The following is a 15,375-nucleotide window of genomic DNA, read 5'->3' as shown; positions in this document are numbered from 1 at the left end:
TTATAAAAGGCACGCTTACATGCGTTTAAAGTCTTTTTTACCAACCCAAATCACATTAGCTTACCTATAAATAGCATGCCCCTAGATTGGAGTGTTTTATGCACATATTTCGTCACATCTGACCTGATCCATCCATGGATAGAAGCGTGAATCTGTATCTGAAACCATGCTTGGTGTTTGCGCATGCGCAATGGTATGTAGGCTTTCCTGCTGTGCTGCCGTTTGAGTTTTTTATGTTCTGCCTTTGTTAGGACTGCACGGGTTTTTTCAATAGTTTTTCTTCATTTAAGATTGCCACGTGTTTGATATCAATTGAATTTGGTAGTAAACGCGTATGACGCACTGTGTTGCTCAGTGTACGAAAAGAATTTGAACGGCACATGATCGTAAAGACATGAAGGTGCACGGGATGGACAGGGAGGAACTCTAGCTCTGCACGGAATACATCGGCGCTCCAGAGGCTGAAGTGGACCCATTCGAGGAGCATCGCATTTTATGTGCTGAGAAGAAGGCCATGTGAGCCCCGAGATAGAAGCAATACATTTGCACTGACTAACATATCCATGTTGGTACAAAGCACTGTTGAAACGGCTTTCCAGTCACTGGTAAGTGAGAGTTGGGGGCTTGGTAATAAGTCTGTGGGGTTAGCTAGCTTCTTGATGTTAGCCCAGTTGCTTAAACACAGCCATAGATATGCCACACAGTCTGGTAGGCTACACGTAAGCTAAGCTACAACCATGTAGCAGCTAATGTTAGACAGCATCCATGATCAGTCGCCATTGTTGGATTTTTTGCCATGGTATTCTCGATTGTGTACTCAATGTGAATTTTCCATGCAGTAACGTTACGTAATTGGACTCGAAAATTGCTAAAAAACCTTCATTTGCGGTTTCAAGTTTTAAAGCATTTGCGAGATTGCAGGCTACTGGTTACCCGGGGGGCGTGCAGTTTGACCTTTTATCAGAAGCATACCTTAAATTAAAAGTAAGTTTACACTGCACACATTTCAATCAAGGCCCGTTGCTGGGACCTCACTACCTTACAATGGCCTACCAAATTTGGCCATAAATACACAGACAAACCCCAAACAATACTGACATTCTAATCGCTAGTAAAATGTAGATAAAAGAGCATGCAATCAAATAATAAAATTGACATCGACCTGTGGAACACACTGTTAAAATTAAACGTAATAATTGCATTTGTTATGTCTGTGTGTTACAGGAAATTTTCCTTTCGCGTACAATCAGAGCAGTCTGAAGTATTGGCACAATGCTTGGGCTACAAGGAAACGCATCCTCCTCTAAAGAGTATCGTTGTGTGGCCTGTTCTGCTACCTTCACTGGGCTAGCGTCTTTGCTGGTTCATCAAGCAACTCATGCTGGATCATTACCCAAGCCTCCATCAAACCCCTCTGGCTCCAACCTTTACCCATCCACACCAATGTATATATGTGACTGTGGAGAAGAGTTTAAAGACTTTAGTGTCATGATTGAACATAAGCAGACCCATGAATCTGAAGTGCTGTCTCCTCAATTATTGGTCAATCATGGGCAGACCTCCAACAAAGATGTGTCCAACACACAGTGTTCCCCGACTGGGGCCCAGCCAAACGAGGCTCTTAGAGAAGACTCTGCTCCTGGGCCTTCTGAGGATGAGCTGTGCTCATTCAAGAACACTGTAGACCAAGAAGAACCGGCTGGTGCTAGCACTAAGGACCATAGCCCTGTGTCGGCAGAAGCTGAGTTAGAGAAGGAGCTAGCAGCACAAGACATGCCAGAGGAGACTGAGGGAAATGAAATGGATGAACCAGAGCCAAAGCATAAATCCCTGATGAAGATCCTGGCATCTACGTATGGAAAACACTTGGTGCCTCCTCAGTCTGAAGATGATGATAAAGTCATGGCGTCTCTTAAAGAAGAACCTGAACTAGTCGTTATTGCACCTCAGACAACAACAAAAGGGCCGTCAGCCGTCACTGATATGTCAGCCATGCAATTAAAGCGTCTTCTTGGGAAACCAGGCACGAAGACAAAAGCTCCATCTATTAGCAGACTTCTTGAGTCCAGTACAAAGAAGATAGTTTCACTTACAAAAATCTTTTCACCTGTAGTGCTTCTGGAAACTCGTCACAAGTTTATGGATCCAAGCAGCAACAACGTATATGGGAAATATCAATGTGCCCGCTGCCGAAGGGTTTTTCAGGATGTTGATAGCTTGACAGAACACCACTTTTTGCATAAAAAAGAAAGGATTAAATGTTGCCGTTGTTGCAAACAACTAATTATTGGAAGAGTGCCCCTCCCTGACAATCACATATGTCCACAGTCCAGAGCAAAGCCTTCATATTCTTTCAAAAGTATTGCAACAAATGGTCAGAAATCAATGCTCATAAACAGCTTAAACAATAGAAAAAAGGTGTACTTTTGCCCTATTTGTAAGCACAATTATGCTCGGAGGTACAATCTTAAAATGCACAAATGCCGTGGCCCTGCTCCAAGTCCTCCTCCACCAACAAAGTCCTTGAGCAATACAACAGAGGCATGTCTCAATGTTTATGATGAAGGAAACATTTCTCTAAGTATTGGTGTGGGCACGAGGAGCATAAAAAATTGAGGATACCTCAGACCCAGAATATGAAAAGGAACTTTCAAATCTGAGTTGGTCTTCTGCATCATCAATAAAGGACCAGCACAAAAATGCATCTGCATTTGCAGCATCTTTTCTGCAAGAACAGGATAGTAGTTGGCCTTATACATCTGATAAAGATGAAGATGGAAGTCAGTGGACCATGCCTTTGAACGACATGGACTTGGTCACCCCTCTAGATAAAGATACAAATGCAAGAGAGATTGGTGAATCTCTGAATTCAGACACAGGATCTGCACCTATGCACTATTTTATAAAAGATGGAGTCAGGCGTTACCCTTGTAACAAGTGTCAACAAACATTTTGTTCATCCTGTAGTTTAAGTCGTCATCAGAAATTATGCTGTGGTATTCCAAAAGGTTTAGGGAGTGGGCACAATTCTAATACCACACCAGTAAATTCCAACAATGTAAAAATGTATCCGTGTTATGTCTGTGGGAGAAACTTCAATCGCAAAGATAACATGATGGTCCACAGAAAGAAATGTGAAATGAGACGGACAATGATTCCAAATTTTGCCAGTGAAATTAACCCGAGCTTGCCCCTGTCTAATGCTCCACAGGATCTTCCTCAGGAGGATGATGGAGGCAACTGGAGCATCATGTCACTTCCCTCGGTTCTCCCCAGAAGAGTGACATGTGAGTGTGGCATTGGCTTCACATCTCCCAAGCTTCTCCTGGAGCATTTACAGAAACATGCTCAGGAGTCCTACACCTGCCCAACCTGTGGTGTCACTGTAAATTCATGGGCAGATTATGAGATTCATCTGCAACTCCACATGCACCCTCAGCATCATAAACGACCACAACCTTTATTACTACGATTTAAACAACCAACAACTGTGCTGCAGCCAGCTCAGCCGATAGTACCTCCTAATGTACCTGAAAAACTTCAATTTCGCCAGGAGCAACTTCTACATCCAAGAAAGAAGCAGCAGAGGACTGTTTGTGCAAAATGTGGGAAGAGCTTTGCTAGTCGGTGTTCTTTGCGAAGACACATATCCTGGAATCGATGCAAAGCACTCCGAATGACTGTTTCTAACAAAACCTATCATTGCACTCTTTGTAATTCAGATTTTCCAAATGCCATTAGTCTTCTGTTTCATCAAAGGGGTGGGAGCTGCAAACCTGCCGTTAAGCCTGTGCGCTGCCCAATATGTCTTCGTTGGTTCACCACCACAGATGGTCTGCAGAAACATCTACTTGCTCACAAAAACTCTGACACATTTCGTTGTGATGTGTGTCAAGGCACATATCCCAGCCTGAAGTCACTCAAAATTCACAGACGAAGAATCCATCGTATTATGGTGAGGAGTGGCAATCCAGATACAAACGAACCAGCAATTTCTGGATCTGTTTCTATGTAGCTGCATGGAAAATTAGTTTAGCCATTTATGTGTTGTTGTTTTTTGTTTTTTTTTTCTTAGATATGCTTGTAAAGGAGATATACCACTGTACATTTTACTTTGTTAAAATAATTTTTGATCAGGTGTTTAGTGCAGGTGTTAAATGTGTTAAAGCAAAATGAAATGTTCTTTCTGGTTAAAATTTCTAACGTTAATAAATGTAAATAGTCTCACATTTCTGTGTAATGTAAAGCACTCGATCTTTTAAGGAGGCTTATTATAGTCCAAAATAAATACATATAATAAGCATGTGTTGCTGCATAAAAGTTTGTTGATGTGATATGTATTGAAGACGAATCTAGTAGGCTACATGACTGACTTAGTCCTCTCTAGGTTTGGATTTTGATTTTGGGTTTCATGACTAGACCTTGCAAACCATTGTTTGCAAACCAGAACAGCATGTTTTTAAATTATAAGAATGTTTTATATAAGGCATGATGTCGACTGGAAGAGATACGATCCTCATCAGTCTCACACAGACTGGGCTCGAACCATATCCCTACTATTGCGATTTGTGAGCCAAAGCGCCATCTGCAGATCAAAAATGGGTTCGTTAAAGTCCAATCTAACGCTACGCCTATCCACCCAGTGCCATAATGTGAAATTATAAGGGAACTAAAAGCTCACATTGATACATTTAACTGGTTGTACAATGAAATTCTACTCAGCAGACAACTATAAGTCAGAAGCGCTTCACTGTTGAGTGAGGTCATACCACATACAGCAGAGGTTGCTGGGCTCCACTAGGGGCAGCAAAGATCATTAGCGTATGAGATGCGGGAAGACGAGCAAAAAAGAAATCAGGCATTAGCGGCCGAAACTAAATTTCATTTTTTGTTTCAGTTAATAGACGAACATGTTAAAGTGCCACAAAAATCCCTCTTAGCTCTGACAAAGAGCCACAACAAACTACAGAGCAGTGGAGATTTGATTTCCTTTTCAAGGTAAGCTAGTAAGAACCTGTTTATATACCATGCTAACATTAGCAAGGTTCTTGCTAAAACAAAAGCGTGAACGTTAAACGCATTTTTAGCAGTTGCTAAATTTTTAAGATTGATACTACGATATTTATAGGGAATATTGATGCATTGCACGCATTAACTGTAGCGTAGGGTATTGAAGATTGAATATAAACTAACAGTTGCAACCTGAATGATAGCAACATAATTAATGATGCCATTCTCGGTATTTATTAAATAAAATGTTTTATCAACAGGGCGTGACGCAACCATGGCAAGTGGATATCAAGACGTGCCAAATGTGCTAGATGATGGCCTAAGCACAGAATTGATGAATGCTGGTCGGTTTTGCTTCAACTGTGAGCAGATTTTTTCCAGTAGAAAATGTCTTGAAGAACATCTTTGCTCAGTTCCATCTTATATTTGTTCCTGTGGAACTGAATTTACATCATATAATGGCATGCTGCGACACAGTAGTTCCCACGAACCAGGTCACCAGGTGCTTTGTCATGAAACTATAAAGAAGCGAAGAATCGAAAAACACTGGGAGGAAGAGGAGAAGCTGAAAAGGCTACAGTCTGGTGAGGTTATCTGGGAGAGTCCTAAATCTTTACTAGCAAAAGCTGCGCCTCAAATACCAGTTTTACCCAAGATTCAAGTTCAGCCGCATGTGTTACCGCAACTTTCTCCAGATTTGATTAAAAATGTCTCAACCTCGGACACAAGCAAAATATTCTCTGATGTTGGTGCACCAACAGTGGATCTATGGACACTTTTCCAACCTGTTGTGCTAGTGAAAACAGTGCGTTCATTTTCCAGTAGAAAGCCATACACTTGTGGTAAATGTGAACAATCTTTTATAACAAGAAAGTCTCTAGTCATACATCATAACACTCACATTGCAGACAAAGTATCTGGCTGTATTGGTTGTGGACTGCTCCTCTGCAGCAGGAAGATTGTTCCGCGCTTCCATCCTTGCAATGCGCCACATGGCTATAAATTCAAAGTGACCACGGCAAGACCAATTAACCAGATCACTGCAAACATCACTAATGGTTTAGCCAAAGCTGCTAATTCATCTCCACCACAGAATGCTCAGAATAATGGTTCTTGCCGCAAAATAAAAATAGTTATGGGTGTTAATTACAGTCCCAGCGCTGCTAAGCGGCCCAAGCCTAGTCAAACTAAACCTATAATTTCAAATGCCAAATCAATCAGTGTAAACAATCCACCTGCAGCACAGGCTGCTCCGGGTGCTGTAACCCTTACACCTGGGAAAGGCTATGAGTGTCGAGTCTGTCATGTCTTCTTTGAAAGTATCAACGTCCTTCAGAGGCACAAGTGTGCTAAAGCTCACGAGTTCTTGATGAAACACAAACTCACTGCACCAGCTAACAGGCAAAGACAAGTCGTTCCTTTGCAAATTCCTAGTTCATCTTTGCAAAAGAGTGTTGCTAAGGCTGTCCTCTCTGCCCCTGCTGGCAACACTGACATCAAGAGCAGACTTTCAAACATGAACAATAAAGACACATCGACAGCAGTTACAGATGATGACTGTTTCATTGTTGAAAGTGGACCAGAGAAACCTGCTGAGGTGATTTACCAAGTGACCTCCTCTGTCCCCATCAAGACTTGAACTGTTTTTGCAAGTGAAAGGAACTGAAAGGATCTTATTCTTTTGTTTGTACAGCCAAATATCTGTGTAACATGTTGTAACACAATCATTAAAACATTGAAAGAAAGTATGTTGACGTACATTGACGTACATCAATGTGGTTCTTTTCTTAATAAATATATATTATGCAAACACACAAACAAATAAATAAATGAGGCTGGATTTTTTTTTTTTTTTTTTTTTTTTTTTTTTTTTTACCGGGGAAAAGATTTTCTAACATGTGAGAAGTAAAAGAAACTCTTGTGCGCATGTACCACATTAAACGTAATTTCCGCTTTGAACCTCAGTCGCCTTGGCTCATTTCGCCTGCGGACATACCATCCAGTGCACATGCCTCATGTTTTCGGTTCTTCCCAGCTTTCTGTACTGAAACTAAATAACGTGTCAATTTGCACCTGATTCTGGTAAGATTTCTCTTTTTACGCGTATGATAGATTCACAGGCTAAGCGTAATGTAGTTTCATTTCTTGGCAAAACAATTGGCGCTTTGCTCCTTAGTATTGCATGCTGAATTTTTGCATTTTAAGCAGTAAAGCATTTAGATAAGTTGCCTATCTCAGCTGTGTTTTATTCCGGAAGATTTATAGGTTACAGTAGCATTTGAAATGAAACAAATGTGACATTTTGCACAATTCCTTTATTATTAGTAGCCGTATTGTTTCCTGACAATGAAATATAAATTACCCTAAAGACCACTTTGGTTACTTTCTTTCGTTAACTACAGGGAACTTCTCCACTGGAGAAACTGGACCACTAGTGTTGGCTACAATGCTTGGGCTACAAGGAAACGCATCCTCCTCTAAAGAGTATCGTTGTGTGGCCTGCTCTGCTACCTTCACTGGGCTAGCGTCTCTGCTGGTTCATCAAGCAACTCATGCTGGATCATTACCCAAGCCTCCATCAAACCCCTCTGGCTCCAATCTTCTGCAAGCATCTCTGACTCCCTCAAGTGAAGACTGGGAGTCCTCGGTGCCTAAAATCCCAGCCACACAAATGTATATATGTGATTGTGGGGAAGAGTTTAAAGACTTTAGTATTATGTTTGAACATAAACAGACCCATGTCGCTAAAGTATCGTCTTCTGAGTTAATGGTCAATAATGGGCAGACCTCCAACAAAGATATATCCAAAACACAGTGTTCCCCGACTGGGGCCCAGACAAACGAGGCTCTTGAAGAAGACTCTGCTCCTGGGCCTTCTGAGGATGAGCTGTGCTCATTCAAGAACACTGTAGACCAAGAAGAACCGGCTGATACTAGCACTAAGGACCATAGCCCTGTGTCGGCAGAAGCTGAGTTAGAGAAGGAGCTAGCAGCACAAGACATGCCAGAGGAGACTGAGGGAAATGAAATGGATGAACCAGAGCCAAAGCATAAATCCCTGATGAAGATCCTGGCATCTACGTATGGAAAACACTTGGTGCCTCCTCAGTCTGAAGATGATGACAAAGTCATGGCGTCTCTTAAAGAAAAACCTGAACTAGTCGTTATTGCACCTCAGACAACAACAAAAGGACCATCAGCCATGCAATTAAAGCGTCTTCTTGGGAAACCTTGCATGAAGACAAAAGCTCCATCTATTAGCAGACTTCTTGAGTCCAGTACAAAGAAGATAGTTTCACTTACAAAAATCTTTTCACCTGTAGTGCTTCTGGAAACTCGTCACAAGTTTATGGATCCAAGCAGCAACAACGTATATGGGAAATATCAATGTGCCCGCTGCCGAAGGGTTTTTCAGGATGTTGATAGCTTGACAGAACACCACTTTTTGCATAAAAAAGAAAGGATTAAATGTTGCCGTTGTTGCAAACAACTAATTATTGGAAGAGTGCCCCTCCCTGACAATCACATATGTCCACAGTCAAGACCAAAGACCACAACACCATCTTATTTCAAAAGTATTGCAACTAGTGGACAAAAAACAATACAAATTGACAGCGTGAAAAATGTGTACTTTTGTCCAATTTGTAAACAGAATTTTACACGCAGATACAATCTTAAAAAGCATAAATGCCGTGGCTCTGCTCCGAGTCCTCCTCCACAGACAAAGTTCTTGAGCAGTGCAACAGAGGCATGTCTCAATGTTTATGATGAAGGAAACATTTGCATAAAAACTGAGGATACCTCAGACCCAGAATATGAAAAGGAACTTTCAAATCTGAGTTGGTCTTCTGCATCATCAATAAAGGACCAGCACAGAAATGCAACTGCATTTGCAGCATCTTTTCTGCAAGAACAAGACAGCCAGTGGACCCTGCCTTTGGACAATGAACAAAAAACGCTCACATCAAGTGAAAAAAAAAGACGTACACGTGTGAGCTTTTTTTTTAAAAATGGTGTTAGGCGTTACCCTTGTAACAAGTGTCATCAAACATTTGGCTTGACTGGTAATTTAAGTCGTCATAGAAAAGTATGTGGTATTAACCCAAAAGGTTTCGGGAGTGGGCACAATTCCAATAGCGCGCCAGTAAATTCCAACAATGTAAAAATGTATTCGTGTTATGTCTGTGGGAGAAACTTCAATCGCAAAGATAACATGATGGTCCACAGAAAGAAATGTGAAATGAGACGGACAATGATTCCAAATTTTGCCGGTGAAATTAACCCGAGTTTGCCCCTGTCTAATGCTCCACAGGATCTTCCTCAGGAGGATGATGGAGGCAACTGGAGCATCATGTCGCTTCCCTCGGTTCTCCCCAGAAGAGTGACATGTGAGTGTGGCATTGGCTTCACATCTCCCAAGCTTCTCCTGGAGCATTTACAGAAACATGCTCAGGAGTCCTACACCTGCCCAACCTGTGGTGTCACTGTAAATTCATGGGCAGATTATGAGATTCATCTGCAGCTTCACATGCACCCTCAGCATCACAGACATTTAAACCCTCTATTATTGCAATTAAAAACAAATGTTCCGTTACAGCAGCCGGCCACAATTGGCCTCTTTGAAAAGGCGCCACAAACTCAGAAAGAGTTTAAACTTCCAAATAAAAAACAAATGTTTGCTTGTCCAAGATGTGGTAGTACATTTGCTCGACGTTGCTCTCTCCGAAGGCACTTGACCTGGAGTCAGTGTATAGGATTTTGAATGTGCCTCCCTAAACTGTTACTTATTACAGATTACTCCAATCTAATTTTATCACTGCTGCTTCCAAATTCATGCAGTATTGTGGTTTATGTTGACTCATTTATATTTTAACAACCCTTAAACAAACTTTAATACTAATACTCCCAAAATATGTGAATAGTCAATATTTTAGTCTGCAAGCAAACTACATAATTATCTGTAAATTTAACAAAAGTTACTAAAATGTGTTCTAATATTTGTGTGCTGCATATATATTGTGCCTGGTATTTGTTACCAAAAATTTAACTCATCATGAATGTCATTTATGTGCTTTTTAAAAATACAGATGTACCAAGTAGGCTACTCTTGTCAAGATATTTAACATTGTAGTTCATACACTTTAACAGTTAAAGTTTCAAAGTTTTGCTTAAAATGTAGAGTGTGCATGTTGATGTGTGCATTTCTGGAATCTCTCACCTCTGGACTATTAAATAAATACATTACCCAATGAAAGGCTGTGTGTACTTGGGTATGGGCATTTCCTGGTTTGTTCAGTGCCATTACATAGCATGAAGTTTGACAGTAATGTTGTTGGTTTTCAGGTCTTTGATTGGAGTCTAGTTAAAAAATGGCAAGTTTTTAATTAAAATTTTTAAAATAAATAATGATCAGTTTTTACGTTGAAGACGTGCCACATCCTTAATTGCCATGTCACATCCATGAACATCAGTAAAACAAGTTTTTTAATGTAATGTTATAGAATGTTTTTCATGTCATAAAGCCTCGTTCACAGGTCTATCAAAAACAAACGTGGTAGTACACGTTGTAGTTTTTCGTTATTGTTGCTGCGATAATACCTCCACATTGTTGGGGTCGCTGTTACACAGAAGGGTTTTTTTTTTTTGTTTTTTTTTTTTGCTTGGGAAGTGCATTTCCTGTTTCCTGCCTCTTGGGTCGGCGTCTTTTTTCAGCAAGGCGCAAATTCCCGGGTTTTTGTTAACTTGCGAAGATAAAATTGTGGCCCTGCACTATAAAACTCCATCAAGTCTTGTTGAGTGGTTTGTGTTGCCAGGTGAGCAAAATCTAATGATTGTTTACTAATGTTAATGGTAATGCACCCACGATTAGCTAATGCTAGTATGAGCCTTGATAAAAACGCAAATTTCCTGACGACATTCACGTGTATTTACGAAATAACACTGTTTTGGTTGTTTTTTTACGTTTGCAGTTTTAACTTAAGTGTATATCTATAGATCTATCGAATCTGTGTTATTAAAACGTAAAAGCATTAAAATAAGGATTTGTGTTGAATATATAGGCCCATCGTTTTTTATTTTTTTATCATTGTGGTGAACTAATTGTTTATTATCGTATTTTTTCCGTACAGAACAAGTCACAACATGTACAGTGGAAATCAAGACCTGCCAAATATGCTGGACGGCGATCTCAACCCAGATTTGATGAATACTGATCGGTTTTGCTTCAACTGTGAGCAGATTTTTTCAAGTCGAAAATATCTTGAGGAGCATCTTTGCTCAGTTCCATCTTATATTTGTTCTTGTGGAACTGAGTTTACCTCATATAATGACATGCTGCAGCACAATAGTTCTCATGATTCAGGATATCAGGTACTTTGTCACGAAACCATAAAGAAGCAAAGAATTGAAAAACACTGCGAGGAAGAAGAGAAGTTGAAAAGACTTCTATCTGGTGAGGTTATCTGGGAGAGTCCTAAGTCTTTACCTGCAACAGCTGTCCCTCAAATACCCATTTTGCCCAGTATGCCCCAAGGCCCCGTTCAGCCACATGTATTACCACAGCTTTCTCCAGATGTGATTAAAAATGTCTCAACCTCAGATACAGGCAAAATGTTTTCGAATATTGGCGCTCCAACTGTGGATCTATGGACACTTTTCCAACCTGTTGTGGTATTGAAAACATTGCGTTCATTTTCCAAGACACATTCATATATTTGTGGTAAATGTGGACAATCTTTTTCAACAAGAAGGGCCCTAGTTATACATCATAACACCCACATTGCAGACAAAGTGCTTGGCTGCATTGGTTGTGGACTACTGCTCTCCAGCAGGAAGATTGTTCCACGCTTCCATCCTTGTAATTCCCCATACAGCAAATTTAATAGATTCAAGCTTATCACTGCTAGACCACTTACCCAAATCACTGCAAACATCGCCAATGGACTGGGCCAGCTTCCAATTTCCCCTCCAACACTGAAAATCCCAAATAATATTGCACCCACTAAAATTAGAAAAGATTTTGGTGTTAATTACAGTCCCAGCGCTGCCAAGCGGCCCAAGCCCGTTCAGACTAAACCTGTAATTTCAAATGCCAAATCACTCAGTGTAAACAATCCACCTGCAGCACAGGCTGCTCTGGGTGCTGTGAGCCTTACACCTGGGAAAGGCTATGAGTGTCGAGTCTGTCATGTCTTCTTTGAAAGTATCAACGTCCTTCAGAGGCACAAGTGTGCTAAAGCTCACGAGTTCTTGATGAAACACAAACTCACTGCACCAGCTAACAGGCAAAGACAAGTCGTTCCTTTGCAAATTCCTAGTTCATCTTTGCAAAAGAGTGTTGCTAAGGCTGTCCTCTCTGCCCCTGCTGGCAACACTGACATCAAGAGCAGACTTTCAAACATGAACAATAAAGACACATCGACAGCAGTTACAGATGATGACTGTTTCATTGTTGAAAGTGGACCAGAGAAACCTGCTGAGGTGATTTACCAAGTGACCTCCTCTGTCCCCATCAAGACTTGAACTAGGATTTAAGTGAGCTGTTTTATACTTGCTATTATGTCTAGTTATTGTGTAACATGTAAATAGGCTAATATCATTAATGTTTGTTACACCTTTTTATTTACTGTTCACAGTTTAAAAGCATCAGTCCGAATGAGTGTTGAAAAGTTGTTTGCATTGTGATTTTAAACATATTAACTTTGGCACTACTTGTATGTGTATATATTGCTGGGCATTTGTTATAATAAACTATTTTAGTCATGTATTGCTTTAGTAATGTATTTTTTATAATCTCATCTTAAATGTTTATTTGTGTACATTTACTTTTGACAAATTTTGTGACCGTCAAATAATTCATAGGTGTTTTCAAAGGTGTTTCCTCACCTTCCAGTAGGTGGTGATATTGTTATGACTGCCTAACGAATAGAATTGATTTTGACGTTTAAGAGCGTGTACTACTAGTTCTCTGAAATATGTCAGATTTTGGGGTTTAACTGAATACCAATATCATGACATCCATCCATCTATCCACAATATAAAAGTCACATCTCGTAGGTATTGTGTGCATGTATGCAGTAGGCCTGCTGTAAACACTGGGACCACGGTGTCAATCGGTCTGACGGGGTAGCCACGGAAAAAAACGGCATTTTATTCCCAACAGCATTTAACGTAATCGCTCTCATCTCTTTCAGTGTGAAACACAGCGGCATTAAAAAGATCGTGCTATGCTGGATAGTTCAGGCTGCAGCGAGAGCAGCGTTGTACTTAGTGCGAGTGAATGAAGCTGAAGCTGAGCGTACCTTTGTCCTATGACGATTTGAGCAAGTGAATGAACACTGGATTTATATACGGTCAGTAATTGTTAATTTAGTGTCCTAAACATCTGCACTGTATGCTAAATGTTGCCATGTATGGTGGACATAGGCCTATGACACCTCTGCTGCTGTCATCATTAGATTTACCTTCCCGAGTATTGTGTTGGTAATTTTGATACATGAATTTCACACAGCAAATTTTGATAAAGAAAAGCTTCTACATGCTATTGTGGGTGTGCCTGCACGGGTGGCTTTGTGTTGTTATCCACTGTTTTTACACATTTTTTTTCTTTTTGTGTAATAAAGTGGAAAAACGATACAATCTCAAAGAACTCCCATTCATTGAAAAACAAACACTAGAGAGCTCGCAAACCTGTAGAAGGGTGTTCACAGTGAGCCATTTATGGTCAAAAGTATATGTATATGTAATACGTGACTTAAAAATGTTTTTATGGCAGTACATATCTATATACTTTAATATATTAGCTTAATGCAATTAAACTATTTTAGAAATACATTTTACAATCACAACCCTAACCCAAAAAATCCAGGCTAACAGGTATGTGGAGTGTCCAGTTTCCATACAAGTGAATTTACTTACTTTACTATTGACTGTAAACCCAGCATATCAATTACATATATACATTTCAGCAATGTTTCAGTGCATTGCTGAACTTGTTTTGTCTGTATATTAACAATCCAGCTAACATAACTATAGCTTCTTAAAAGGGGGTAACATGCAATTTAATTTCACCCAGAATCATTTTTGGTTTTATTGCATGGTTTATTTGTTAAATGGTTTTAGTTGGAGGACATGGTGCTGCGGATCCAGGAGGTGAAGTTGCAGACCTTGGTGTAGACTCCAGGCTTGTTCCTCTGGGCACAGCCATAACCCCAGGACACCACTCCCTGCAGCTGACTGTTGCACACCACAGGGCCACCGGAGTCACCCTGGGACAGAGCAGTATGTGTTAGTATACCATAAATAACATTACTGTAAACATTGAGTTCATGCAGTGGATAGTTCCTGTTACGTGGTTACCTGGCAGGAATCCTTGCCTCCCTCCAAGAATCCAGCGCAGAACATGTTGGAGGTGATCTGTCCAGGGTAGGAGTTCCTGCAAGAGGTGTCACTCAGGATGGGGGCATCCAGGCACATCAGACGGGAAGGGTAGTTGCCTACAAAGAATTTCCTGTATCAAATTTTGCATTCATTTGTTTGACATTTACAGTACTTATGGGGAATATCTGACTTCCAGAGCTGCTCATGTTGCCCCATCCAGAGATGAGACAGCTTGTTCCGGCAGAGGCGCAGCTGGAGGGCAGGGACACAGTTTTCACGTAGCTGTTCAGGGTGGCAGGTCTGTTCAGCTTGATCAGCATAATGTCGTTGTCCAGATTATAGCTGTTGTAGGATGGATGCCTGATGACTTTGGCAGAGTCGATGAACTGCTCAGTGTTTTCGTTGACATCAATGTTGTGCTCACCAAGACGCACGTTGATGCGGCTAATATGATAAGAGATTTATGTAAGTACATTTTTAATTTATACAAGCAAAAGGAAAATTTACTCATAATGACAAGTGTTTATTTTCACAATAACATTACCCCTAAATGTGACACACATGTTCTTAAACTTACGACTGGTAGCAGTGAGCAGCAGACACAACCCAGCTGCTGGAGATCAGAGAGCCTCCGCAGAAATGGTACCCAACATTCAGAGATACCTGATAGGCCACGCCGTTCTTCCTGCACTCGTAGCCTCCCACAATCTTATCATCTTCAATGGGAGCGGCATCTGTATGTAAAATAATAGTTACATTTCAAAAAACTCTTGTTTTAGAAGTTGTCCTTATAGCACACACGTCTAAAACTTACAAGCCACAGCAAAGAGAGCCAGAAGAATGAAAGCCTTCATGGTGATTACAGTCTGAGCCTTGGTGTCTACTCACCTATGAATGCCTCCTTTTATATCTGCTCAGCCTCTGCTATCTAAACTGTCAAGGTTACGGAATATGTTGATTTGTGGGAAAAAAGCATCTGTGACTATT

General features: G+C 40.6%; 5 protein-coding genes across 5 annotated transcripts in view; 3 read left to right on the top strand and 2 right to left on the bottom strand.

Annotated features, from left to right (window-relative positions):
- LOC117383448 (trypsin-like) overlaps positions 1–15,375 on the bottom strand; it is a 108,580-nt gene that overhangs the window by 37,227 nt on the left and 55,978 nt on the right. The window lies entirely within an intron of this gene.
- Positions 4,907–6,750, top strand: LOC117383441 (zinc finger protein 649-like). The gene is made up of 2 exons (XM_033980622.2): positions 4,907–4,998; positions 5,271–6,750. Exon 2 carries the CDS (start codon positions 5,285–5,287, stop codon positions 6,647–6,649), a length of 1,365 nt encoding a protein of 454 aa, XP_033836513.1. The 5' UTR covers positions 4,907–4,998; positions 5,271–5,284; the 3' UTR covers positions 6,650–6,750.
- im:7147486 (zinc finger protein 425) lies at positions 7,028–9,907 on the top strand. The gene is made up of 2 exons (XM_033981509.2): positions 7,028–7,092; positions 7,413–9,907. The coding sequence occupies exon 2, from the start codon at positions 7,457–7,459 to the stop codon at positions 9,770–9,772; it is 2,316 nt and encodes a 771-aa protein (XP_033837400.1). The 5' UTR covers positions 7,028–7,092; positions 7,413–7,456; the 3' UTR covers positions 9,773–9,907.
- LOC117383440 (uncharacterized) lies at positions 10,694–12,754 on the top strand. Its single transcript, XM_033980621.2, has 2 exons — positions 10,694–10,823; positions 11,139–12,754. The coding sequence occupies exon 2, from the start codon at positions 11,152–11,154 to the stop codon at positions 12,529–12,531; it is 1,380 nt and encodes a 459-aa protein (XP_033836512.1). The 5' UTR covers positions 10,694–10,823; positions 11,139–11,151; the 3' UTR covers positions 12,532–12,754.
- Positions 14,089–15,263, bottom strand: LOC117383451 (trypsin-3-like). Its single transcript, XM_033980633.2, has 5 exons — positions 15,203–15,263; positions 14,966–15,122; positions 14,579–14,832; positions 14,368–14,504; positions 14,089–14,276 (listed from the first exon to the last, which is right to left on the bottom strand). The coding sequence occupies exons 1-5, from the start codon at positions 15,240–15,242 to the stop codon at positions 14,127–14,129; spliced, it is 738 nt and encodes a 245-aa protein (XP_033836524.1). The 5' UTR covers positions 15,243–15,263; the 3' UTR covers positions 14,089–14,126.

The sequence above is a fragment of the Periophthalmus magnuspinnatus genome, chromosome 16 (assembly GCF_009829125.3).
Source record: "Periophthalmus magnuspinnatus isolate fPerMag1 chromosome 16, fPerMag1.2.pri, whole genome shotgun sequence".
NCBI classification, from domain to species: domain Eukaryota; kingdom Metazoa; phylum Chordata; class Actinopteri; order Gobiiformes; family Gobiidae; genus Periophthalmus; species Periophthalmus magnuspinnatus.
The sequence above is the reverse complement of the archived record's forward strand: the minus strand, read 5'-3'. Positions and strand labels throughout refer to the sequence as shown.